At 45.4% G+C, this 24876-nt stretch overlaps 1 protein-coding gene across 1 annotated transcript in view; it reads right to left on the bottom strand.

Annotated features, from left to right (window-relative positions):
• Positions 1–741: 741 nt before the first annotated feature.
• The window catches only part of WDR27 (WD repeat domain 27), a 295727-nt gene continuing 271592 nt past the window's right edge, over positions 742–24876 (bottom strand). Inside the window, exons 26-27 of the mRNA XM_063623917.1 lie at positions 14058–14254; positions 742–813 (exon numbers count right to left, since the gene is read on the bottom strand). Coding sequence (XP_063479987.1) covers positions 810–813; positions 14058–14254 — 201 coding nt within the window. The 3' untranslated portion in view covers positions 742–809. The remainder of the gene's footprint in view (positions 814–14057; positions 14255–24876) is intronic.

Genomic DNA, 24876 nt, shown 5'->3' on the forward strand with positions numbered 1-24876 from the left:
TTAGCTGACATGTCTTCTTATATTTTATTAACAATTTTTTTTTCCTGAGACAGAGTCTTGATCTGTCTTCCAGGCTGGGGTGCAATGGCGTGATCTCGGCTCACTGCAACCTCAGCCTTCTGAGTTCAAGCAATTCTCCTGCCTCAACCTACCGAGTAGCTGGGATTACAGGCATAAGCCACCACACCTGGCTAATTTTAGTATTTTTAGTAGAAACGAGGTTTCACCATGTTGGCCAGGCTGGTCTCAAATTCCTGACCTCAGGTGATCCACCCGCCTTGGCCTCCCAAAGTGCTAGGATTACATGCATTAGCCATCATGCCCGGCCAATGGTTTCTGGGAATAATTTTCTGCGTTTTAGAGAATATCTAACACATTCTTCCCCTTTGCACCTAAATATTTTAGCTGTAAAAATTTTTACATTTCTACATTTTTATTTAGATATCTTTGTAACAGGCTCAAATAATACTGTTTTCCCTTTTTATTTATTCATAAACAAGGTCATTTTGGGTACACTTCAGAGGTTATAGCAAGAGTAAGTGCATTTTCCTTAGTCTCATTCTCTGTCCATTAGTAAAATGGTTAGTATCTTTTCTCAAACATAACAGGAGAGAAAGTGAGGAAGTCAGGTTTAATGCTTGATTATAATTTTCAGCTTACCTTTTACATAGAAGACGACATTATCCAGGTTAAATACTTAGATATCTTCCAAATTCACTCCTGTAACTTCACCACTTAGAATATACTGGGTCACAATTGATTTTCCTGTAATTCGCATCAACGCATCTTCCAATGTTTGCAGTACTGTGTCACCTTCAGAAAATTACAGGAGAGAGAGAAGTTGGAAAGTCATCTGTCCTTCAGAATTCTACCTCGCACAGTTTCAAAGGAGTTTCGAGTGTGCGTTATTATGGATTGTTGCATGACGGATTACCCTAAAGCTTTGTGGCTTAGAGCAACCAACAGGTGTCATCTCATAGTTCATGTAGGCCAAGAAACCATAAGGCTTCTCCACCGGTCTTCTCCACTGGAACTCTGGTCAGGCCCCTCCTCAGATTGCAGCCGCTGCCAGCAAGGGCCCTGTTCTCTTTTGAGGATTGAGCAGGGAAAAGGTCTCGTGTGGAGTTCACAAAGATGGCTGATGGGATGAGCCTCAGCTCCTTCATGGCTACTGGAAGGAGTCCTTTAGTCCTTGCCCACTCTGCAAGGAGGTCGTCACAGTGCTGCTCACAACATGTACATGTGCTTCCCCAGCATAAGATCTGAGAGCGCAAAAGAGAGCGGTAGCAAGGGAAGGCCTCAGATGGTAGTCACATGTGTTTTAAAATCTAATGTGCAAAGTTATGTCCCGGTTCTTCTTACTTTGGCCATACTCTCTTCATTAGAAGTGAGTGGGTGAAACCATCAGTCGGGGGTGAATATTGCCTAGAGTTGAGCACCCCTGAGATGGAGAGGGCCGTCCTCAAGGCTGTCAAGCCTGGACAGTGATCTGGGCCTCCTTCTGGTTGCTTCTGTGCTCTGGCCAGGAATGCATCGGAGAAGAGCTATGAAGCTATGAAGCAACTTCCCAGTGCTTTTTTCAGGTACAAATGCCAAGAACTAAAACTGGGGCCTTCCATGAAGAAGACTAAAGTCTTGGTTGGCTCTTCTTAATTTATCTTCATCACCACTAGTATTTGTAACTGCAAAGTTTTGGTATTAGATCGTCTGTTGGTCTGAATTTTTAATGTCAAGAATGTCTGTCTTTAATTATATTTGCTGTAATATTGGATGTAAAGTATTGCATGGATCTTGCTAGCCAGACATTAAGCGTCTTACATTCTTATTTTTTTCTCTAGTTCACTTTTGAACTAAATGTGCTTTCTAATGAATAACTAGAATTAGGATTAGATATATAAATCATGTGTATGTGTACGGTCTAGGAAGGACTCAAAGCAATGCTAAAAAGTATGCACATAATTTTAGGGATAAGTTTGACTTTTGTTTGTATGTAATCACATAATGTGATCCCAAATCCCAAATAGGATAAAGTCATATTTGACTTAGGTATGAGGGCAAATGTGGCAACTTAAGTACCCCCAGATGTTTTGCTAAATTAAAAACATAAGGCACATATGTTTAGAGTCTTATTTAGCCGGAATATATACTACAGTTGTTATGAATATCATAAAATTACAGTAATATTATGAAACAGAGAGAGAAGAAAATTGTTTGACGCAGCGGTGACTCCACTGGATCGGACCCATTAGCAGGTAGTTAGGGTGTAACTGTGTTGACACAGGCACAAAAGGCAGCAACAAGTGTGGTTGTTGACAGGCAGAAATGTTTATCCCTGTGTTTCCTAACAGTGCAGGAAACAACAAATTCACAACATGATCACCAGTAACATTCTTTCCGTACAAATGAAGAGACGGAATGCTGGAGCTCAGATTTGAACCCGGAAGCCTGACCCTCCCGCTCGCTCCTAATCCGCTCTGACCCCGGACTGGCGCTCCTAATCCGCTCTGACGTGCCGCCTCCATCCAAAGCTGGGGAGAGGGGCATGATCAGAATTTGCTGACTTCATTAACAGATCACGAATGTTTGAATGAGTGGATAAACCAGATATTGTTTTAAACAAAATCTAAATCAACTTGGAGATACTATCTTTTCTTTGGAAGATTCTTATCCACATAAATGTTGCCTGCAGAAAAAAACCTTTGTATTATTTTTCTCACACGCAAAATCATGGTAGTGCCATTTTAAGGGTAAAAGTTGAGAAAAGGCATCAACACTACTGCAAATGACTTTTATGTGTGCAGAGTATCTCTCTTTACCCCCATCCTTTATCCAAGTCCAAAACCTCAGCTGTGCGTAGTGCTCCCAGTCACCTCCTAAGACTTCTGGTACTGGGAGCAAGGCCCAAGCTCCTGCTGAATTACAGCCGGAAAAATCCACTCTCCTCAAGTTTTTGCCATGTTGTGGGCTGAAGGCCTCTCTACTCCAGCATCGAGAAGGCCAGCACATCTCCCCTGGCGGCTTTAAAGCTTTTATAAAGTGGAAAATATTTTGCTTCCTTGGACTGTGCAAGCTATAGAGAGTGAAAGATGTTGCTCTTACATTTGGGTGCAGCACATTTATTTTTCTGCAAATGGTAATCTCTTAAACCAGTGTGAATTTAAAGAGTTTCAGGTTCTCAATTTAACAATGTCATAATAAAAATGTGTATGTGTTTTTTAATTAATATGTTGAGTAAAGCATCTGTTCAACTTTATTATAATCATACACATTTCTCTGCATTTCATTATCTTTCCCAAAATGTTACACGTTTTTAGTTTCAAATAAGAGGTAGGAAAAATTAAGTTAATTTTTCTCCCTCCTGAGAAAGGAGAGCTGAAAATAGCTAAGGAACTAAAACAAGGCATAGCTGCCACTTCCAGATTTTCAGCTGCAGCCAGAGCTCACTTCTGCACACTCCCTTACAGCACACGAAAAAATAAAAAACCTCTTACAGCCAGGACTGTCTGAACATTGATGCTTTTAATTGCTATCTCAAGTGGTTCCATAACACGTCCAAAAATTGTTAATAAGATGTTGGATTAGATGATTCTGACTAATGGCCTATTGAAATTCGGGCTTGAAATGAGATTTTCATCATTTTTCATTGCTTTCCAAACAAAATAAAACTTGGTAGAATTGCTAAAACTGTCCTGAAAGTCTTTATTTCAGCATGTTAGGTTTTGTTTTCTTTAATTTTCCCTTTGGCCATTCAAAGAATCATTTTGTTTTTTCAGGGGCTACTCCCATATTGGCTGAGCCCATCCAACATGAACGTTTGCAATGATAAAACTGGAAATGAAAGAGAATAAAGGCCAGGCACAGTAATTCCGGTTTCAATTTTTTTTTAACTAATATTATTTTACTTTGAGGAGTACATTAATTTTTCAAGAGGTTTTATTTGATAAATGGTTCTTTGCAATTGCTTTGCCACATGACAGCAAACTGACGTAGGGCTGGGATGGATTAAGGTGGGCGAGAAGGAAAATTCTGCTAAATATAATTTTGCAAGAGACAAGCTTCAAAACCAGAATATATTTTCTAAGAAACTTTTGAACTAGGTTGAAATAATAAGTAGTAAAGAACTTAAAAATTTATATTTCCATCCAACCAATTTTATGACATTTTGCTCAAGGAGTATTTATTTTTATATCCCCAAATATTCTCTGGTAGGTGCATTAGGTCCAGGTCTATACATCCAAGGTGCATGAGCAATTTGCTAAGAAAAGCAGGCAGACAACATGGGTGATAACTCGGACCCTAACGTGAGTGTTCTGACCTGAAGTAACAAGTCTAGAGCCTCCTGCCGCTCACACCCCAGACTATTTAAGCTCCAAGTGACTCTGGCTTTCCCAAGGAGCTGGGACTTTATTCAGGGACTCTGGGCAGGGCTTGTCTTTCTTCTCCCAGATGGAGAAATGGGCTTTTAATAATTCACCTCTAAGCATAACAATGTAGTTTGTTTTTACTCTTCTATTCTTCTAAATTTTTTTTTAGATTTTGAAAATTGAGGTTAAATATACATAACTTAAAATTCACCATGATAATCATTTAAAGTATGCAACTAAGTGCATTTAGGACACTCACAGTGTGGTGCGACCTCAACACTCACTCGTTCTCAAACATTTTTGTCACCCTGAAGGAAACTCTGTGGTCATTAAGTACTAACTCCTCATTCCTCGCCCCTGGCAGACACAAATCTGCCTCTTGTCTCTATGGAGGTCCCTGTATGGGACATTTCATAGAAATGTGGTCAGATCAGATGTGTTTCTGAGTGTCTGGCTTCTTTCACTTCCCACATCGCTTCTGAGGTGTGTCCATGTTGTGTCATGTATCAGTACTTCACCTCTCTATTGTTTTCCAAGTATTTATTATGGTAAAACACACATAAAGTAAAATCTGCCATCTTAACCATTTTTGAGTGCACAGTTCGGTGGCATTAAGTACATTCATATTGCTGTGCAACCATCACCACCATTTATATCCAGAACGCTTTTCATCTTGTAAAACTGATACCCTGTCCCCATTAAACACTAACTCCCTAACCCCCAGACGCAGCCCCTGCACCCACCATTACACTCTCTGTCTCTATCATTTTAACTACTCTAGGGACCTCATAAAAGTGGAATTACATAGTATTTGTCCTTTAATACAAACTAATAACCTGGTAAAATAATGGGCTGAAGACTTTAATAGTTGTTGTCTTCTATTCTTACTTTGCTAAGTGTTTGTATCAGAATGATTGCAGTTCACTGTATATCACTTTTATGTAAATAAAGTTGTTGAAAAAATAATCGAAACTTGTGGGTTGTAGCTAAACAGTGCAAGATATAAATTTATATATATTTTACAATACCTATAGATGTATACACACACACACACAGGAGGTAGAAAAAGTTGAAAAATAATTATCTACCCTTCCACATCAAGAAGCTAAAAAAGAAACAACAAATTAAACTGGGAAAAAAGAGACAATCATAAAATAAAGAGCAGAAGTCAATATGTTATCAGCAGTGAGCCCAGGTGGGGTCCATGGTCCTCAATTCTTGTCTTCTTGGAAGAAAGAATTCAGCCAAGAGACAGAAGTCGATTTAAGGCAGAAGTGAAGGTTTATGGAAGTAAAGGAAAGTACACTCGGCAGGACCAAGTGGGCACTTGAAAGAGGGTCCCACAGGACCTTTGGCTTTGGGCTCTTATAGATTTGCTATTTCCTGTTTTTTTCTTGTCCCTTCCCTTGTCTTTTCCCTTGGGTGGGCTGTTGGCTAATCCCCACATGTGCAGTGACTTGCCAGTATTTGGGAGGGGCCACATGTGTCCTTTGGTGATTGAAGTTATGTGCATGTTGTCTTAGGGAAATTTTCCCTTCTTGGTCTAGCTCCCCCAGAGGAAGGTCATATACTGGTCAGACTTTGCCATTTCACCCCTTTTTGCGCATGCCTGGACATATTTTAAGTTCTCATTGGGAAGTTGTTGCCCACAAGCTCAAGATATTTCCTGTTTGTTGGGAAATATTTCACTCCCTGGCACCAGCCATGACCACCTATCATTCCTGAAGAAGCCGCCTGAGAATTGCATGACAGTTGCCTGGCTAGACATTCCCTGGGGCTCTGTCCTGCCCTTCCCTCTCTGCCTGTCCACCCTCTCTAGCAAATGCACTGTGAAAGGTATTTAGTGTCTGCACTGGCCTGCTGTCTATTAACTACATGAGGGTCTGTCTGACCTGAGAGGCCTCCTGGGCCTGCATGTCCCATGGATAGAGGCTGGCGCTGCTTCTTTTCAGACTGACAATTCTTTTACCACCCCAGCAAGGAACATTATTTGGACTCACAGACTTAGTCACTAGTTTCTGGATGTTTAAGCTGAAGTCCAATAAAGAAAATAAATGCAGGATTCTAGAGATTGGGCAAACTTATAATTAAATCAAATGTTTTAATGACCTGGTACGTCATGGTACATCAAAGTCAGTAAACAGAATGTGGTAGCTCAAAATCAAGAAGAGGAAAGACTGGATTAGTAAACCCTGTCTTTAGAACAGGGTAAATATATCTTAAGTAAAATCACAAATATTGACCAAAAAAGTATGACTCTTTAAAAAAGGGAGGTTTTCTGCTTTTTCTGGAAGTGTCCATAAATGTCTCAATTGCTCTGTTCATGTTCATTACATGCTGTGCCTCACCAGTGCCCAGGATTCAGTCTCCCCAGTTATTCTCAAATTATCAAAAAGGGCCCCTTGAAAAGGGGCTGATTCTAAATTTTGTGCAAGAAAATGCAAGATGATCATGAAAGTTCTTCTGTTGTTGTTTTCTTTTTTTTTCATTTAGGGTTGTGGGAGACATTCAAAGAAGTCTGGAGATGCTGATGAAAGCATTATCTCGTAGAAGCCCCAAATGACCTGAGAGAAACAAATGATTACCCCTAATTAAAAGCAGTTTGTGAAAAGGCCTGAATTCCTGGGCTTAAGAGGGGCAAGCAGTAGAAAGTGCACTGGAGAAATACTCCATGGTCAAATAAATCAAAGGATGAATGCCCAGTTACGGAAAACATAATAAATGACAAAGTTGCTGGATACATGACCAAGCTTCGGATGTGGATTTCCAGGAACGAGACTTGGTATTATGATCCTTGGACCCAACAGACCCAGATAAGAGAAGTCTGAAAAGTGCCTTTCTGAACTACTGGGAACCTGGAAGCAGATGTCTACTCAGCTGCCCTGTGGCTCTGGCTCTGGCTCTGATTCCTGGTCCCAGTGAAGACCCAGCTTTGCAAATGCTGGTTGGGCTCAGGAGCAGTAAAGCTGGTGCCAGCAATGTTCCCGTGCATGGAAGCCCCTGAAGGCTGTGGTGGGTTCATCAGAGTGGGGAGGTGACCCTCACAGAACACAGAAATGCATTCTCCCGGGGCTTGAGGACCCCACCTCATGTGGCCTGTCCACACCAGCGGTGCTGCCCTGCCAGCCATGGCAGAGCCAAGGGGAGCTTTGCTGATCCTCCCTGCCCCAGTCCCTGCCTTGTGTGGTGATCCCACTCCCCAAGAGCCTCCGCATTGTTAGATACAACAGGGAAGTTAGTCTCATGTTCGAAGGTTGTTCTGGCGTGAGCTCTTCCCATAGATGAGGAGCTGCTTGAAGTCCCCACTATGTGCTCTTCTATAGAGGAAGAACCACCTGAAGTCTCTAGCATGTGTCCTTCCCACAGATGAGGAACCCCCTGGAGTCCCCGGTGTGAGCTCATGACCAATTGCTACGCAGCATCCATGAGGACTGTTGTGCATTCGAATGGGGAGTCTCAGAACCTAAAAGGACAGGGGAACCCTTACATGATTATATAAGACAGGCTTTCCACACAAGTGGGGAAAATGGAACTTTTTCTGTATGACGGAGTCTGAAACCACAGCCAGCCTTACGATAAATGGGCACAGACTAGGTTGTCAAAGGCTTAACATTTGGATCTGAACCAGAGCTTAGGTCAGGGTAGTGATTGTCCAATCATGTTTCATGTAGGCTGGTTCTGAGTGTTATTAAGACATACCATGAAAACAACTGACCCATGGCCAACATGTGCAGAAGATGCTGGTTCAGTAACCACCATAAAAATGCATGAGTCTGTTTGCTCTGAGATTTCTCAGTGTTTTACCGTGATAATCTGCACTGAACAATGCTCCTTCTATTGGCACCTCTTAAGGGACCGGTGTCCTGGGGCACACAGAGCCCCAGTCGCCCACACATTCAGTCTACTCTTCCCCCCACCTGGGACGAGAGGGCTTCTCTGCAATGGCCTGGTCTTGTCCCTTTGTGGTTGCCGGGTTACTCTCCATCAGGTGCACGGAGGCCGTGCTGTGGGAGAGGGGTGTCCACGATGCAGAACCCCTGATGATGAGATTCCTTCTCACTCGCTGTCAGATGTGCATCTCACCTCCAACCAGATCATAACCTAGGACTGATTTTATGAGACTCCCACAAAGATGTCTCTAGGAATACATTGGCCTAACCTAAAATGCAAAGCACACTGCCATTGCTGGGGCTCATCTCCTGTTACACGGATGACCAGGGAGAGCCTCTCAAAGGTGAGGGCCGTCACATGTAGCACCTACCAGCGTATTCAGAAAGGTAGGCACAAAGTCTTTTGGCAAATGTCGAATGTCAATGTTCCTAAGGAGAGTAAAGCTGGGACCAGGCAAACAGCACAGGCTGCATGGTCCTGGGTCTGGGGAAGCAGAAGCTGTGAGATGGAGTCAAATGGGGCAAAGAGCCAGATGCAAAGGTAAATGATGCAAGCAGGGTGAGCCATCACCCCAGTGTGGAATGCAGCCTGGAGGCGAATTTTCACAGGGTCTCTGCTGGCTCACATGGTCTCCTGGGCTTGCATTTCTCGTGCTGAGCAGCTGAGCAGGTGCACTGGCTGACCATGGAGAGAAACACTGCAATCGCATTTCAGACAAGGGAGAAAACGGCAAAGCTCCACCCCACTAACAACCGTTAAGAATCTTCTTCCTTTTAGGAATTTTGAATTCTCCAAATGTGGGCCAGGCTGCTAACTAAACATAAATGGTACTGGACAAGGTTAAATCATGAAGTCAAAAATAGGACACACGACATTATGCCCTTGAGTTCTACGTTTTAAGATGGGCTTTGGCTTTTCATGATCCAAGGTGATTTCCAGCCCCAGGTTATGTATTAAACATATGGCATATTGTGGTTTACACAGCACTTTCCTATGATTATCTATTTAGAGCTTCACAACAACTATGCAAAGACAGGAAATAGGTATTCCAGAGTCCTATAAGAGACTATTGTGCCAAAGAAGCCATGGCTCATGCCTCTAATTCCAGCACTTTCAGAGGCCAAGGTGGGAGGATGGCTTGAGCCCAGGGGTTCATGACCAGCCTGGGCAACATAGTAAGACCCTGTTTCTACAAAAGAATTTTTTTTAATTAGCCAAACATAGTGGTGTGTACCTATAGTCCCCACTACTCAGGGTGGCTGAGATGGGAAGGCCACTGGAGCCTGGGAGGTAGAGGCTGCAGTGAGCCCTGATTGCACTAATGCATTCCAGCCTGGGTAACAGAGCAAGACCCTGTATTTTCTACAGCATAATTAGAGCATGTTAACAAATGTCAATTAGGACACTTCTACTTTTGGCCACAAAGTAATAGCTTTTATCCAAACATCAGCTTAATTCTCCAACCCTTCTGCCATGAACAACTCTAAAAGCCAAAGAGGATGCATACACAGAAACAATGACAACATAAAGCAAGCTTTCGAGTGCACCCAAGGGCAGCCGAGTTAGGTAGGAACTAAGGGACCAAAAGCCACAAAAGAAGAGAAGTAGACTCAGGTGAGCATCACTTTTTCTTTTGCTTTTTCCCTCAGGACATTTATAAATTGAAACCTAAAGAAAAGAGGCCAGACAGAAAGTAGTGGCCAGACGCTTTGGTACTCTGGCTGGTTTGAGAGGATCCAAGTTAAAGTTTAAGGATAAAAAGGAGGTCAGGAGTTGAGTGTGAAAAGAAAAATGCAGAGGTTTATGCCCAAAGTTCTTGGTCTACTTTTTCCCTGGGGCATTTCTTGGGTTCTAAGCTGTGCAGGAGAGACTTCCAGAAACCAGCATGGAACAGGAACTGGAAGGATAAAGTAGAAGCTGTTGTGCAGTGCTAGGGAAACAGAAGTTAGAGTTCAAGGCTTGACAAAGAGGAGAGGACTTGCCAAACACCTTGGGGTTTCAGTTGAGTTTCCAAAAGAACTATGCCCCAGAAATAAGGACGATTTGGAAATAGCCCAGTGTTTGCAAAACCTAAAACTGGATAAAACTGGATCAAAATGATTTGCCAATATTCTATTTGCAAGAAGAAAATTAAATCTTTCATAGATAAAGATGAAAAATGCCAGGATGTCTATACTAGTCACACTAATGTCAAGCATTCAATTAAAAACTACATGCCATGCCAAAAAGCAGGACTGAAACAACTGAAAACCAAGAAGAAAAGCCAGATAATACAAATAGACCTACAAGTGACCTTAGCTGGGGACTTTAATAAAAGTTTAATTAATATATCCAAGAAAATATAGAGAATTTGAATCAAGAACTGTAATCGATAATTATTCTAATTAAAAATTGAGTAGCTAAAATTTAACATCAGTAGGTGGGTTTAATAGCAGTCAGACATAGTAAAAAAAAGTGGAGTATTGGAAGACCAATCATTGGAAAATATTCTGTCTAGCATCAAGAGAAAAAAATATAAAATTTTTAAAAGGCAAAAGGACATTTGCAGCAGTATGAAAAATTAAACATTTGTATAAATTGATTCCAGAAACAGAGGAGGAAGGGAGGGAGGGTGAAATGGGGAAGTGGGAAGAGAGAGAGAAAATATGAATATGAATAGATTAGAAGCAGAATTAGACGAGACGCTGGCTGAGATTTTCCCTAAAACAATAACAACAAAAGCCATGAAACCACAGATTAAGGCTCAAAGGATCTGAAGCAGGGCAGGAGGAAGAAAGCCTCATCAAGTTACATCGTAGGAAAGCCACTGAAACCCAAAGATGAAGAGAAAATCTTAAAAGCAGGCAGCCAGAAAAAAAGATATATTCTCTTCAAAGCAACTATAATAAGACTGACAGCTGATGTTTCTGAGGGAAACCATGGCAGACAGAAGAACATGGAAAGAATGTTTAAAGAGCTAAATGAAAACAACTGCCAATCTAGAATTCCAAATCCCATAAAAATGTCCTTAAAAAATGCTTTAGGAAAAATAAAAGCTGATAGAATTTATCACCAACAGATCTACATTAAGAGAAATACACAAAGGGATTTCCTAGCATGAAAGAAAATCATCTGAAAATGAGGAAAAATATTAAAGAGAAATAAAAAGCACTAGAAGGGTTAAACATGTTGGTGATTCTAAATTAATACTCAAAACAAAAATAATACTATTATTCAGAGTTTGAAATATATGTAGAATTAAAATATATGTAAACAATTACAGAAAAGTGGTGGGAGTAGTGAATGAAGTTAATTTGCTAAGACTTTGCACAGTCCTGGGAATGGTAACAGTACTTAAGGATGCATATTGCAATGTCTAGAGGAACTACCTAAAGAATAACAAAAAATACATATAATCATCCAGTTAATACAGGGTAAGTTAAATAATTAAAGATACTTGATTAATTTGAAAGAAAGAGAGAAAGGAGGAATAATTAAAACAAATTGTTTTATACGCAATTAGAACTAGTCATCTGATTACAAGGTGAAAATTTTCAGACTTATAAGAAAGAAAAACTTAATATATGCTGTTTACAAAAGATGCAGCTTAAAATCAGAGCAAAGAATATTTGAAAATGAAGAGATGGATAAAAGATATTCCATGCAGATACTAGCTAAAAAAAAGCTTAGGCACCTATATTAATATTTGATAAAATAAACTTTAAGACAAACATATCATTAGAGATAAAGATGTTTCCTATTTATTAAATATAAATTAAATATTAAAAAGGTTCAATTCAGTACAAACATGTATCAATCCTAAATTTTTATGCACCCAATAAAATAACTCGAAGTACCTGAAGCAAGAATTATCAGAAATAAACAAAGTAAAAAACAATCCTTAAACCACAGTGGGAGATTTTAAGATACCTCTGTCAGTAACCATTTGACCAATTTACATAACAAACTTGACCTAATTGGCATGTGTAGAGACCTATCCCTAAACACTTCAGAGCACACATTCCTTTCCCATGCCCGTGGAGTACAGAATGTTCTCCGACCGCAGTGGAATTAAACTCAAAATTGAAAACAGAAAGAACACTGAAAAATTATCAGATATTTTATAATAAAGTAATAATAGTAGATTCTTATAACCCAAATCAAAATTAGAATAGCTACAGAAAACAGGACATCTCAACACAAGTGGTGCGCAGTTAGAACTGCACTTAGAGGAAAATTTCTAACCTTAAATGAATGCATTAAAAAAGTGGAAAGCTGAAAAATCAAGGATCTAAGCTTATATCTTAAGAAATTAAACCAAGACAAAATTAAACCCATATAAAATTGAACTAAAATAAAAGATAAGCAATAAAATCATCAATATATGTGCAGGTAACAGAGATGAATTAACAACACTGAAGTATACAAATTATGTATTTCTATATTCTAGGGCACAAAAGTGTATGTTTCTACATACTAGCAACACCCAATTAGGCCCTATAATGTGATGCTGCTGTAAACGAATTCCAGATGGCTAAAATTTCTTTTAAAATACCTGAAAACTAACAATATCAGTTGTTCATAAGGATGTGAGACAGCTGAAACTTGCATACTGTACTCCTGGGAATGTAAGTTGATCCTAGGAAAATGTTTTGCAGTATCTACTAAAACTATACAGATCATAACCCATGACTTAGCAATTTCACTTCTAGATATGTGCCTCAAATAATATAAATACATGTTCATCAACACACATGCAAGCATGTTCATAGAAACTATTCATGACAGCCTATAACTGGAAACCGCTCAAATATCCAACATACTTAGACGAATCAGTTCGATGTGTAAACAGAATGTATTGCACAATAAAAAAGAACAAAGACTTGCTTCATGTAACAACATAGAAGACTCTCACAGACATAATGGTGAATAAAATAAGTCACAAGATGGGGTTTCACCACGTTAGCCAGGCTGGTCTCAAACTCCTGGCCTCAGGTGATCTGCCCACCTCAACCTCCCAAAGTGCCAGGACTACAGGCGTGAGCCACCACACACCCAGCTGAGATTGTGTTTTCTTTCTCGGGAAAACAAGGATCTTTCCCAAGTCTCCCACCTGCTGTGGAATTCCACCCAGTGCGTGTCTAGTCATCTCTTGCATCTCGCGTGCATAACATTTTACTTTAGTCAATAGCCATTTGTCTGGAGGCTGCTGGAGTTGTTCTCACAAGACCTCCGCCTGTGCGATGGGTGCAGCAAGCCAGAATCCACCTACCATTTGCCACTTCACCATTCAACAACTAGTGAAAGGTCCGTTCCAAACACAATAACCAAGGAAACCAGGCAGGAAAAGGCACCCGAGGGAGAAAAAGGAAGGGGCTGGGAAGAGGACGTCCCACCGACGGCCTCCAAAGCTGAGTGCAGGCTGCTTTTTAATGCCTGCTCCACATCCCTGCTTCTCTGGGGGAAGTAGATTTTGTCAACTTCCTAGCAGAAGTCAACACAGTGCCTATGCACGACCTGTGGTGGCTCCTGGAGGCAGAACATGGCAGCGTCTCCTCCCTCTGAACCGCCCCCACGCCATCAGGGCCCCTTTGACTTTTCACCATCCTCCAAACCCTCCCTCATTGTCTGCCTGAACTCATTGACCAGTTACGAGTTCTCAGTGATTTTTCTACTTAGCTTTTTTTTTTTACATGTGCCTTCCGGGCACTCTCATAAACACCTCCCCTCCTGCTATGGGTACCAGTCTGATCTCAGATCTCTCTGTAAGCTTTGTTCACTCACAGCTGCTCCTCAGTAACAATGAGAAATGGCTTGTCCCACCTTTGTGTCCGGACGTACTCTCTGGTCACCTGGACTTTGGCAGTGTGTGAAGCCTGCTTGGCGTTTAGTGCCCTGATCGCCCTGGTGGCCTGTGGAGCGTCTGCTGAGGGCTTCCCAGTGGTGTTCAGGACACAGGGTATGGAGACACGGTGGCAGTTTGTCCTCCTGACCACCAGGTGGCTGTCACTTATATCTCCCTAGGAACAAAGAAGCGACCAGGCATTAGAGAAAGCTTTTCTTTTCTAAAGATGATATTGCCAAGGTCTGAGCTAAAATCAATTCTCTAGGACATGCTTGACCCGTGAATGTTTTGCTTAGTGTTTCTCTAACTAGAACTGGCAGATCAGACACATCATCAGTTCAGAGGAATTCATCCTCCTCCAATAGAGGCTGAAATACTAGTTGTGTTTGCAGTTCCTTCCCTGGATAAGAAAATAAATTTAGATAGAAGATGACAGCATTTCCTGAGACTCAATGGTTTCTCATTCACACAGAAGCCAGGTGTGTAGTAAAAATCTATCCGTGCCCCCAAAATGTCTGACTTTTTTCCTCAGCTACTGGGAGCAATCTTTATCCTTCTGGGTGCCTTGGGCTTGCTGGATGGTGACGGTGTGACTGAGTGGGGTTTCCAGGCCAGGCAGCAGCAGAGGCCCTGTGGGTTGTCACACACGGAGGCCAAGGAAGCAGCTCATCCTGGGCCGAGGGTGATGGAAGTGCTGCCTCAGGGCTTCTCCTGGATGCCGCCCCGTGTGCTCAGGCCCCAGCTCATTTTATCTGTACCCTTGCCCTGTGATAAACTGTCACCATGTGCACAGCAGCTCTCAGGGAATTCCACAAGTCCATCCAGTCAATCATTGAAGCTGAGGGTTGTTTCGGAAGCCTGGAACCTGCATTTGGGGTAGACGTGAGCGTAATGTTGGCAACATGCCCCCCAACTTCGTTGTCTAAACTCCTTTGCACCAGGGTCATGTTTTGGAAAAATGAAATCTAATCATTTTTCTGCTCAAAACCCTCCAGTGGCTTCCAGTGTCCAAGTCCTTCCAGCAGCCCACCATGGCCTCGTTACAAGCCTGTGCCACACCCCACCTGACAGTTCACACGTCTGAGCTCATCTCCTGCCACCCTATTCCCTGACTCGGCCCCAGGGTCCCCCTGCCAATCCCTGGTCATGCTGAGCATGTGCCTCCCACAGGGCCCTCCTACCCATTCCTCTGCATGGATGCCCTTCCCCTCATCATCCAAACTGCCCGCCCCTCATATCCTTATATGTCCCCTAAAATGTCATCCTGTCCTTGACTCCATGCCCAATAATTCTACATAGATGCCCCCGGTGGGTGCTCCATACCCCTTTCCTGTTTGCTTTTCTCCAAACGCTCCTGATTCCACACTCTACGCTGTTGTGCCTGGTGTCCTCCCTTCGCTTGGAGGAGGCAGCTCCTTGAGCTTTGTTCACCACTTAGCCAGCAGGTGGAATGGGGCCCACAGCAAGCACTCGGGAGCTACGTTCTGAAGGCCTGAGTGCATGAACGGACGGTGCCTCCACTCTACAACACATTGCAGATGGAGAGAAATAAAACATGAAGAAAGGGCACTGCCTTTAATGAACCTAAAGCCAACCCGGCCGAACATACATGTGCATGCAGTAACTGGGAGACGAGAGCTGCCATGTGCGATCAGGCCCGCGTGTGGCGGAACCCACGCGTTTGGAGATGAGGAGGCTGTGCCCTGGTACCAAGTGGTCTCAAAGTGCTCAGTAAACTCAGAGGGGGGTCTACTGAAACAGGAAAACAGAAAGTGGATTCATGACTTGAAACGTGAAGGCTGAGGTTGAAAGAGTCACCATGGAAAATGTGACTGGGGGCCAAGAGGCAGGAGAAAAGCATCACCAGAATGCAGGGACTGGCCAACGAGGGCAAAAGAGCCTGCCACTCAAACAGGCTGCAGCAAACAGAAGCAAAGGCAGCATCCACTGCCCTAAGACCTTTGAGATGGGAATAAACCAGAGTGTTTTGAGTCTAATTATTCAGAAAAATCAGAGTGATGCAGAATGGCAGAATTTTAAAATAATAGTTTTCTATATCAAAGGAAGGGCACATTGGCTCCCTTTGGAGTAAAGTTTTTAAAAAGTTGCTGAGGTGAACTCAGTGAAAATCCAGACAATGCTTACTCCCTGCAAATATGTAAAAGAGCCAGTCTCATCACTCACTTCATTAGGGAAAGAAAGGAAAAGAATTCCTCACTAGCAATTGAGATTTTCTCGCAAAATACGAGGAGAAAACTGACTCAAAATCCCCTCTGTCCAGCTCGGCTCACTCAGAGCAGAGTCTCTGTGGACTTTCCAGGCTGTCCTTCCACTCAGAACACAGAGAACGCCTTTCAGCGTCTCAAGACGCCTTGGGTCTGTCCCCAGGGGGATGTGCACAGCTGCAGTTAGAGGAAGGAGCATTTCCTCCACTTTTTTTTTTTTTTTTTGAGACGGAGTCTGGCTCTGTCGCCCAGGCTGGAGTGCAGTGGCGCGATCTCAGCTCACTGCAAGCTCCGCCTCCCGGGTTCACACCATTCTCCTGCCTCAACCTCCCGAGTAGCTGGGACTACAGGCGCCCGCCACTGCGCCCAGCTAGTTTTTTGTTATGTTTAGTAGAGCTAGGGTTTCACTGTGTTAGCCAGGATGGTCTCGATCTCCTGTCCTCGTGATCCACCCGCCTCGGCCTCCTAAAGTGCTGGGATTACAGGCGTGAGCCACCGCGCCCGGCCACCTCCATTCTGCCAAGAAACCTGCTCACGGGAGGTTTTGACTCAGTGATCAGCATCCAGGCGATTATGAGAAACATGCATTTCTGTGCTCTTCTCACGACCTCTGATGACCACATTACACCGAGGCATGAGGTGTTCACCCGGTCATTTTTCATCAGAAGAAAAGGAACATTTCTCCACGAGCTCAGAGTTTCTCTGGCAGGTAGAAGGGAATGTGAACTCAGTGCCGAGTGCAAGCACGATAACAACGACCTTCTAGAATGAAAAGGGGCATTGTTGCTGCAGAGCAGCTGGAGGGGTGACCAACATGAAAGACGCAAAGAGCCAATGTCTGTCCAGCCGTGAGCCAAGGGCAGACTCCGCAGGAGGCCAGGGTCACACAGAGCACTCAAAGGGTGACTCCAGGAAAGACAGAATGGTGCAGACTTGGGTCAAAAAGGCCGTGGGGTGACGCCATTGATCAACAGGACTTGGGTCAGAACGTTTACTGATGTTGAATCCCACTGAATACCCATCAATCAAAAATAGCTATTGAAGGTCCACAATACGAAAACCACATGCAGAGGGGTGTTGGAGTGCCTTCGGCGGGGTGCTGAGTCCATCCTGAATCAGGTCAAAGCAAAAGGAGGCGGCGGCGGGCGGGGGGAGGGGGGCGCTGCCACTGACTCACAACCCCACAAACCCACATCCTGAGTCCTTTTTCTCCTAACAGGCGCGACACCTTCCTGGGCGTTACGGGGGTGTCACTCCTTCTGGAGGCACTTCCTCCCACACCTGCTCCAGCATCTGTGAGACCCACCAGAGACCAGGAGCTACTGGCCTTCTCCTCCCGACTCTAGAAGCGATGCCACGGGAGGCTCACTGGCCGCAGGTCCCTCCCATCGCGCCGGACGCTCCCCGCGGGGACCAGATTCATGCGTGGCCACCCCCACAGGCCCTGTCGTCTACACGAGGCTGAGACCCGGCAGCCCCTTGTTCTCCAACCTCTCCCCTCCCCGGGTTCTCCTCCTCCGTCCCGTCCTGTGTGAACTGCTAAGCTCACAGCTCATCTCTGCTCCACTCCCTCCGCATCTCCAGCTGGAGGAGAAAACCCCACCGCCGGGGATGCCTCTACGATTCTGCCCGGGACTCCCGCGCTGCGAGGCTGCGAGTTCCCCTCAACAAGCCAGGGCCTTTCCCCGCTGCTCGCGCCAGCGAATCTCCTTACATTCTCCACAACACGTGGCTCTGCGTGTCTCCATCTCTGACGCAGCTGCATTCTCTGAAAGCTGACGACTGACCTCGGCATCTCCTCAGCACTGCTCAGGCGCAGATAGCCGCTGTGCCCTGAGAACATCCTCCAGGCCATCCGGCTTGAGTCCAGGTCAACTAGTGGAAGTCCAGGGACCTCCCGATCTGTGCGCAGGAGGAGGCTGGGAGCACCTGGGGAGGTGTCTGGGAGCCTGCAGGGAGGCGCCTGGGAATCTGTGGGGAGGTGGCTGGGACCTTGGGGGGGTACCTGGGAGCACATGGTGAGGCGTCTGGGAGCGTGTGGGGAGGCGGCTGGGAGCGTGTGGGGAGGCACCTGGGAGTCTGTGAGGAGGCGCCTGGGAGTCTGTGAGGAGGCGCCTGGGAGTCTGTGGGGAGGCGCCTGGGAGCGTATAGGGAGGCGTCTGGGAGCGTGTGGGGAGGCACCTGGGAGTCTGTGGGGAGGCGCCTGGGAGTCTGTGGGGAGGCGCCTGGGAGCGTGTCGGGAGGCGGCTGGGAGCGTGTGGGGAGGCGCCTGGGAGTCTGTGAGGAGGCGCCTGGGAGTCTGTGGGGCGGCGCCTGGGAGTCTGTGAGGAGGCGCCTGGGAGCGTGTCGGGAGGCGGCTGGGAGCGTGTGGGGAGGCGCCTGGGAGTCTGTGGGGAGGCGTCTGGAGTGCGTCGGGAAGTGTTTAGGAGCATGTCGGGAGGTGTCTGGAAGTGTTTGTCTGGGGTGGTGATTTGTTGTGCATTCTTGCAGAGCCCAGCCCAGGCATGGACACAGCCCCTTTCTTTTGGGCTCCATACTTCAGGATTCCTCTCGCAAGAGCTCAGAATGAGGGGCTCATTTTCATAATATCTGGGACAGTGGATGTGCCCATTTCCACAGCTCAGCCCCGCTGCTCCTGAAGACCCAGTCCGTGCTTCCTGTGCCCCTCAGTTTTTCCAGAAACTTTGTTTCCTGCTCTCGGCTTAAAGACACCTCGTGCCTCCGCAGGCCCGCCAGCGGAGCAAGGGACACACACCCAGGTGCAGCTGATCTGAGCCATTAGAGGATTTAAAATGCCAGCCTCCCCATCACCTTCACCTGGCAGTTCTTCCAGGACGATGGAAAAACGACTTTTCCTGCTCATCCCCTCTCTTTCCTCACCTTTAAATGGCCAAAATAGCTGCAGTTTAGGTTAAAATCACTTTGTTGTTATTACATAACAAGCAAGCAAAGTTCAGCTCAGGAGTTTTGACAAGCCCTTTCTTAACTTTATTAAAGGTTAACCATCTCAAATTTACAGTAAGATATAGACTTATTTTATAAATTATGTCCATCAGAGCTATAAAATTGATATCTGAGCTATTAAAAGAAAAAAGCTGGAAACTTCATTTGTCGCTTTACCGTGCCAATTGAGTTCTGCGAGAGCCACTGGAAGCTCGCCGTGACACAGCCACAGTCCACCAGCCTGTGCTTCCTGCAGGCCGTGCTCTGCTCCAGGATCTGGGTGGGCCCCAGCAGCGAGGAAAATTGGAAACTGTCTCTTTACTGGGTTCCATTGGTGTCACTGTGCTGCACAGTATCTGCTGAGGCCTCACCATGCCCAAGCACAGCGCTGAGCATAGGACACAGAGGTGTGAGTGGCCACACCTTCCACACCCACTCAGCACCAGCCTGCTGCTTGCCTGCTACATGCTGGGCCTCCTCACGAGGGCAGGGGGCCAAGAGAGAAAGTGCAGCCCCACATCATCCGTCCCAGACAAGGGTCCTGGCAGTGCTGTGGTGGTGGGGGCCGGGGGTGGGGGGGGCGGTTGCATACCATCCTGACCTTGTTGGATCAGAGGAATAAACAGATGAGCAAGAAATCAGCAGGTGAATGGCGGGAGGTACAGCCAGCCGGGAAGAGCACCTGTGGTCTCAGGCCTGAGGCCCTGGGGCCAGAAAGCAGGTGTTGGGTCCCAAAGGCCTTGGAGCAGAGTCCAGGCTTTGCAGGACTGAGCAGGTGGGGATGGGGGAACAGATCATCACCACTGCAGCACACTCTGGGAGAGCAAGTGGCTACCTACACTCCGAGAGAAGGGAGCAAAGCAGGTGGATCTGAGAACTATTGGAAGGCAGAGTCAAGTCCCTGGGATTTAGAGTGTGATGGGACTGGGCTGAGAGACAGGGAGGACCCAGGAAGATTGAGAATCTCCCCCTGTCCTTAAACCTGTGCACTCTGGGGACATCTAAAAAGTTTCTGACTCAGAGCCAAGGACCATGGTCCCCCGTCTTAGAAACTGAAAGGAATGTTCATCTGCCTTTAAGCAAAGGCTTGTGTTTTTAAGTGAAATAATCTCAGATCCAGGAGAGAGGGCTGGAAGACAGTGTGCAGAGGACTTGGGTGAACTCCTGGGTCTCTGGTGTCTTTCCCAGTAATGTCTGCTGTGTCTGCAGAGCAGGAGTTTCTGCCGCTTCTCCTGATCCCAACCCCTTGCCATTCCGAGAGTCATTTCTATTCTGAATCCCACCTGCGCCCTCCACCCCAGGGCCTATGTGGAGAAACAAGGGTGTCAAAAATGAATGAGATGGGACAAGGGGCAGCCCCTGTCTTGCTTCTTTGGAACAAGTGAAGAGAAACAACAAGAAAAAAAAAAAAAAACATTTCCAGGCGAATGCCCTGGATTATTTTAGCAAACTGCACAGCTTTTGATGAACTTGGACCGAGCATAAGGAAGCAAAGAGTCGTACATCTTTTTCACATCGTTGCTCCTTTCACAGCAGGCTTTCAGCAGAGGGGAGGACGGGAGGCCCCAGAGGGGTCCAGGAGAAAGCAGAAGAAAGCGGCGTCGACATTTTCTGAAATGCCAAAGGTCCGGTCTCCACTTTAAATCTCTGCAGTTACAAAACAGAGGGCTGAGTCATCACTCCCATGAAGTCAGGGGAGGGGGGAGCCATTCGGAAGGCAGTTTTAATTTTTACTTTATCTTTTACTAAATATTGAGGATGGAAACCCCCAGCCTTCCCAACACGCATTTTCTCCAGCGGAGAGCTGGCAGACTGGGCCGTCTCTCTTGCCCTGCTTTTTATCTTCTCTGAGGTCTTTTGAACTTTCCCTTGAGTGGGCTCAAAAGGGATGATTCAGTCTCCAAGAAGCCCAGCAATTATTTTCAGAAAAGTTAGGGAAACGTTTTCAGCCATTTCAGAAAGTTTAGAGTTTTACTTATGGAATCTTAACACAGTTCTAAATTTGCTGTGTATTCATTATCTGTTCTTAAACAGATGTATTTTCCAAAGTGAATGCCACAATTTTCTGTGAACATATTAATGGATGTTTCTGAGAACAAAATTAATTAGTGGTCTAAAGTATTTGGGAAACCATAGGTTAAATCAAACAGCTTTCTTAGCTGCGCTGTGGGGGTGGGATGGTGAGGGTGGGGGTGGGGGTGGAGGTGGGACGGTTAAGCGGGGGGCGGGGGGGGTCCTACTCCTTTGATAGCCGAATCTGAACCGCAAAGCTCTACAAGGGAGGTACATTTCCCAAAGGCAGCAGAGCCTGCAGTGAGGTGCCTGCTGTGCAGGGAGGGCCCACCCTCCTATTAAGAGGGGCAGGTGGCTGGCGTCAGGGTGAGGGTGAGCCCTTGCCTTCACAGAAGATGTCCACGTGGTGGTTCTGGACTAGCGTCTTCTTTTCTCTGAGCTGCTCCACTTCCCCTGAAAGAAGTCTTCGTCCCACTTCTCAGGGTTGCCTTGAGCTCAGAGGAGGATGCGTGGCTTGTGAGGCGCTCTCGGCAGCCACGGTTGTCCTCACTGGAAATGGAGCTTGCACCACACGGTGAGTGGGGCAGACACAGGCTTCCCACGACAAACTCCCCGGCAGAAAGCAGAGAGTAGGAAGCGGCATCATTGGCCCCGAGAAATGATGGATCTTGCCCTCAGCAGTCCCGCTCCTGCAGCCAGAGGGGAGCATCCCTTCCACTTGTTCTCCAGCCCCAGGATCCTCTCTCCCGAGGCTCGTGTTCTCTGTGGCCGCATCACAGGGCGCTGGGCGGCTTTGGCTTTGTCCTGTCCACAGGCCTGAGGACCCAGGGGCACTTTTACACTTCACAGTCACAAGCAGTCCAGGCTTTACTTGATGACACAAGCCCCTGACAGCTGCGTGGGCTCCTGGTTGGTTTGCTTCTGCTGCCCCCGTGCCAAGGAGCCCATCGGATGGCTTGTGTCCTGGACTCTCTCGCACACGCATTTGTGAAAAGACCACACTCTTCATCTCATCTCTGCAACAAGACTGAGTCCTTTTTTTCCCCCCCAACTGAGAAGTCTTGCTTTGTCATTGACTTTTAAAATTTTATTTCTGATTGTTTGGAATATAGAAGTGATGAATGAATTCTCCCAACACTTCAAGACCTCACATTACTGGACTCTATTTTCTGTCACTTCTAGTTGGAAACCAGCAAATTCCATCCTGGCCTCCTTTCTTTCTCATCTCGCTTTGCTAAAGCACAAACTAAACCCAGCACACATGGGAGCAGGCATTTCAACTTTGGCACCACAGTGATCTGAAGGGTTATTAAAACACAGATTTCTGCAACCCACAATTTCTGACCTGGGGGTCTGGAGTGGGCCCAAAACTTTGCATTTTTAATTTTCCAGGTAACACCGATGCTGCTGGTCTGGGGACTACAGTTGAGGTGCCCTGACCTAAGAGCTGTGGGTTTAGGTAGTAGAGTCCTATTTCCAAGCAATTTCAGATGACAGTTTTACCAGATATTTGCCACTGTGTGGTATGGGTCCAAACGCGTTTTCCAGATGAGTGATTTCCCTTCGAGTTGTGTTTCAAGGCCAAGGCCCCTCACGTCTCCTGGTTCCACCATCTTCTAGGGCCCCAAGGTCACTGGGCTCATCTGATCTGAGCTGCAGAAGGGCACAGGGCATGGGGCTGTGTCTTGGGGGCTTTAGAAGTTGGCCCTAAGAGTGGCACACATCACATCCACCATATGTCACGGCCCAAACTCCATCATGCAGCCACACCAGGTTGCAAGGGAAACTGGTTTAGACACAGAGCCTGTTACCTGAAGAAAAAGGGGAGAGCTTGGTAGCACCCGCCTATCTGCTACAGGGCAAGGGAAGGCCAGGCAGCCTTTGAACAGGCCCCACAGTGTAGTAGGAGCTTGCAGCTAGGCTGGGGGTATGCTTTAGACACAGGACCAGACAGTCTGGTAGAGAATCAGATGTGTGGTGTGAAAGAAAGGAGGGAATCAGAAACGAATCCAGCATGTTGGGCTGAACAACAGGAAAGATGCAAGCTCTGCACAAGTGTCTTCTGTGGCTGTTTTGTCCCTCCTATATCTCCAACCCCAAGTGCCGGAAACCTAGTAGGCCTCATTATATGTCCTGAATGAGGACGAGGGAAGTTCAAATGGAAATTTATAGCTTCCACAAGGATGAAGAAGGAAAACAGGAACATCACAACCTGGAAGAAACTTTACTGACACTTTCAAATGAGGCTCCACTTGTCAGGGCAGATCCCAGTTCATTCTCTGGCACAGAGCTGTCCTCATCTATAATAGTAATTATAAAGAACCTTGTAAGCTGAAAGTCATTCAAAGAAACGTAAACGAATCTTTTCTTGTTAGAATTGTGAACCCCATGATTAGCTGGAACAGTTTTTCCTGGTGGGGAGGAAGTTGACTGGAGTTTCTTTAACTATGGCATCATACGTAGGCGGCGCCTCTCAAGTGCCTACTATGAAAAAATGGATGATATGAATCAGAGTTATCTTGTCTTGCCCATATAAACTATAGTCGAGAGACCAGGGGTGGGAGCACTCAGAGCACACACTGCCTGCCCAGGGATTCTGTCTGCTGAATGACTCGCTGCTGAATGACTCGCTGTCACCTAAGATCAGTTTTACCTGGTACCTGCCGAAGTGAACTGCCATGGCTCTAAGGCCAGTGTTACCTACAACTATCACTCACCAGTCAGGGCTTGCCAGCTGCTAAAACCTCACTAGTGCCACTAATTTGTTTTTCAAGACAATATATTTATCTTTCTAGTAAAACTCTCAAAATTCTCTTTGTGCATTGGATATATCAAAGACCGCCCCAGTCTGTATGTATGCCTTAAATTGCAATTCTGATTTTCCAAATAAAACATTTTATTTAGAGGTTTCTCTCTAAATTTTCATTTGACTTTGACATACTTGGTGTCAGAAGTGGGATCCAAAGCAGACTCACTCAACATATCAACAGCTGCTGGAACTCTAACACATAGTCCCCACACTTAGGGCTCTTTAGCCCTCTGCTTTCCCAGGTCACCTTTCTCCTGCATGAGTCTTTCTTGGATGGAGCTCCCATTTTTATTTTGATTATTTGGTTTTCTTTGGGATTTGTTTAAGATGTATCTTTTCCCCTCCTGATTATAAGCCTCCTGTTTATGAGGGATTTTTTTCCCTGTTAAAGTGGCTTGCCATCCTTCCTGATGTGTATGTACTTTAGGTTCATTTGCCCACTTGGATTTCATTTCAGTTTTTGTACATTTGATATTAAACCAAATCACCTATGTAAATTTACTTACAATATGGACTGTCAAAGTTTAAATACTTGCCAAGATAGTGCCTCCGTCCTGAGACTCCAGCATGTTCAAACAGTATGAGGATCATTCAAACAATTTATTTTTCTTAGAACTAAACTAAAAGATTGTGGCTTTATATAAAATATACAATCTAAATAGAACATATTTCTCAACTGGTATCTTAAGGTTCCAAAATGCTTTCAGAACCCAAAGATTGCCTCACTGCAAACTACGGTCTCCAAGTAAGCTCAGAGTCTTTTCTCTTCGGCGCCTTTTCCCCCACTTCCTACACTTCCTCTTTTTT

This window comes from Symphalangus syndactylus, chromosome 2 (assembly GCF_028878055.3).
Source record: "Symphalangus syndactylus isolate Jambi chromosome 2, NHGRI_mSymSyn1-v2.1_pri, whole genome shotgun sequence".
Taxonomy (NCBI): domain Eukaryota; kingdom Metazoa; phylum Chordata; class Mammalia; order Primates; family Hylobatidae; genus Symphalangus; species Symphalangus syndactylus.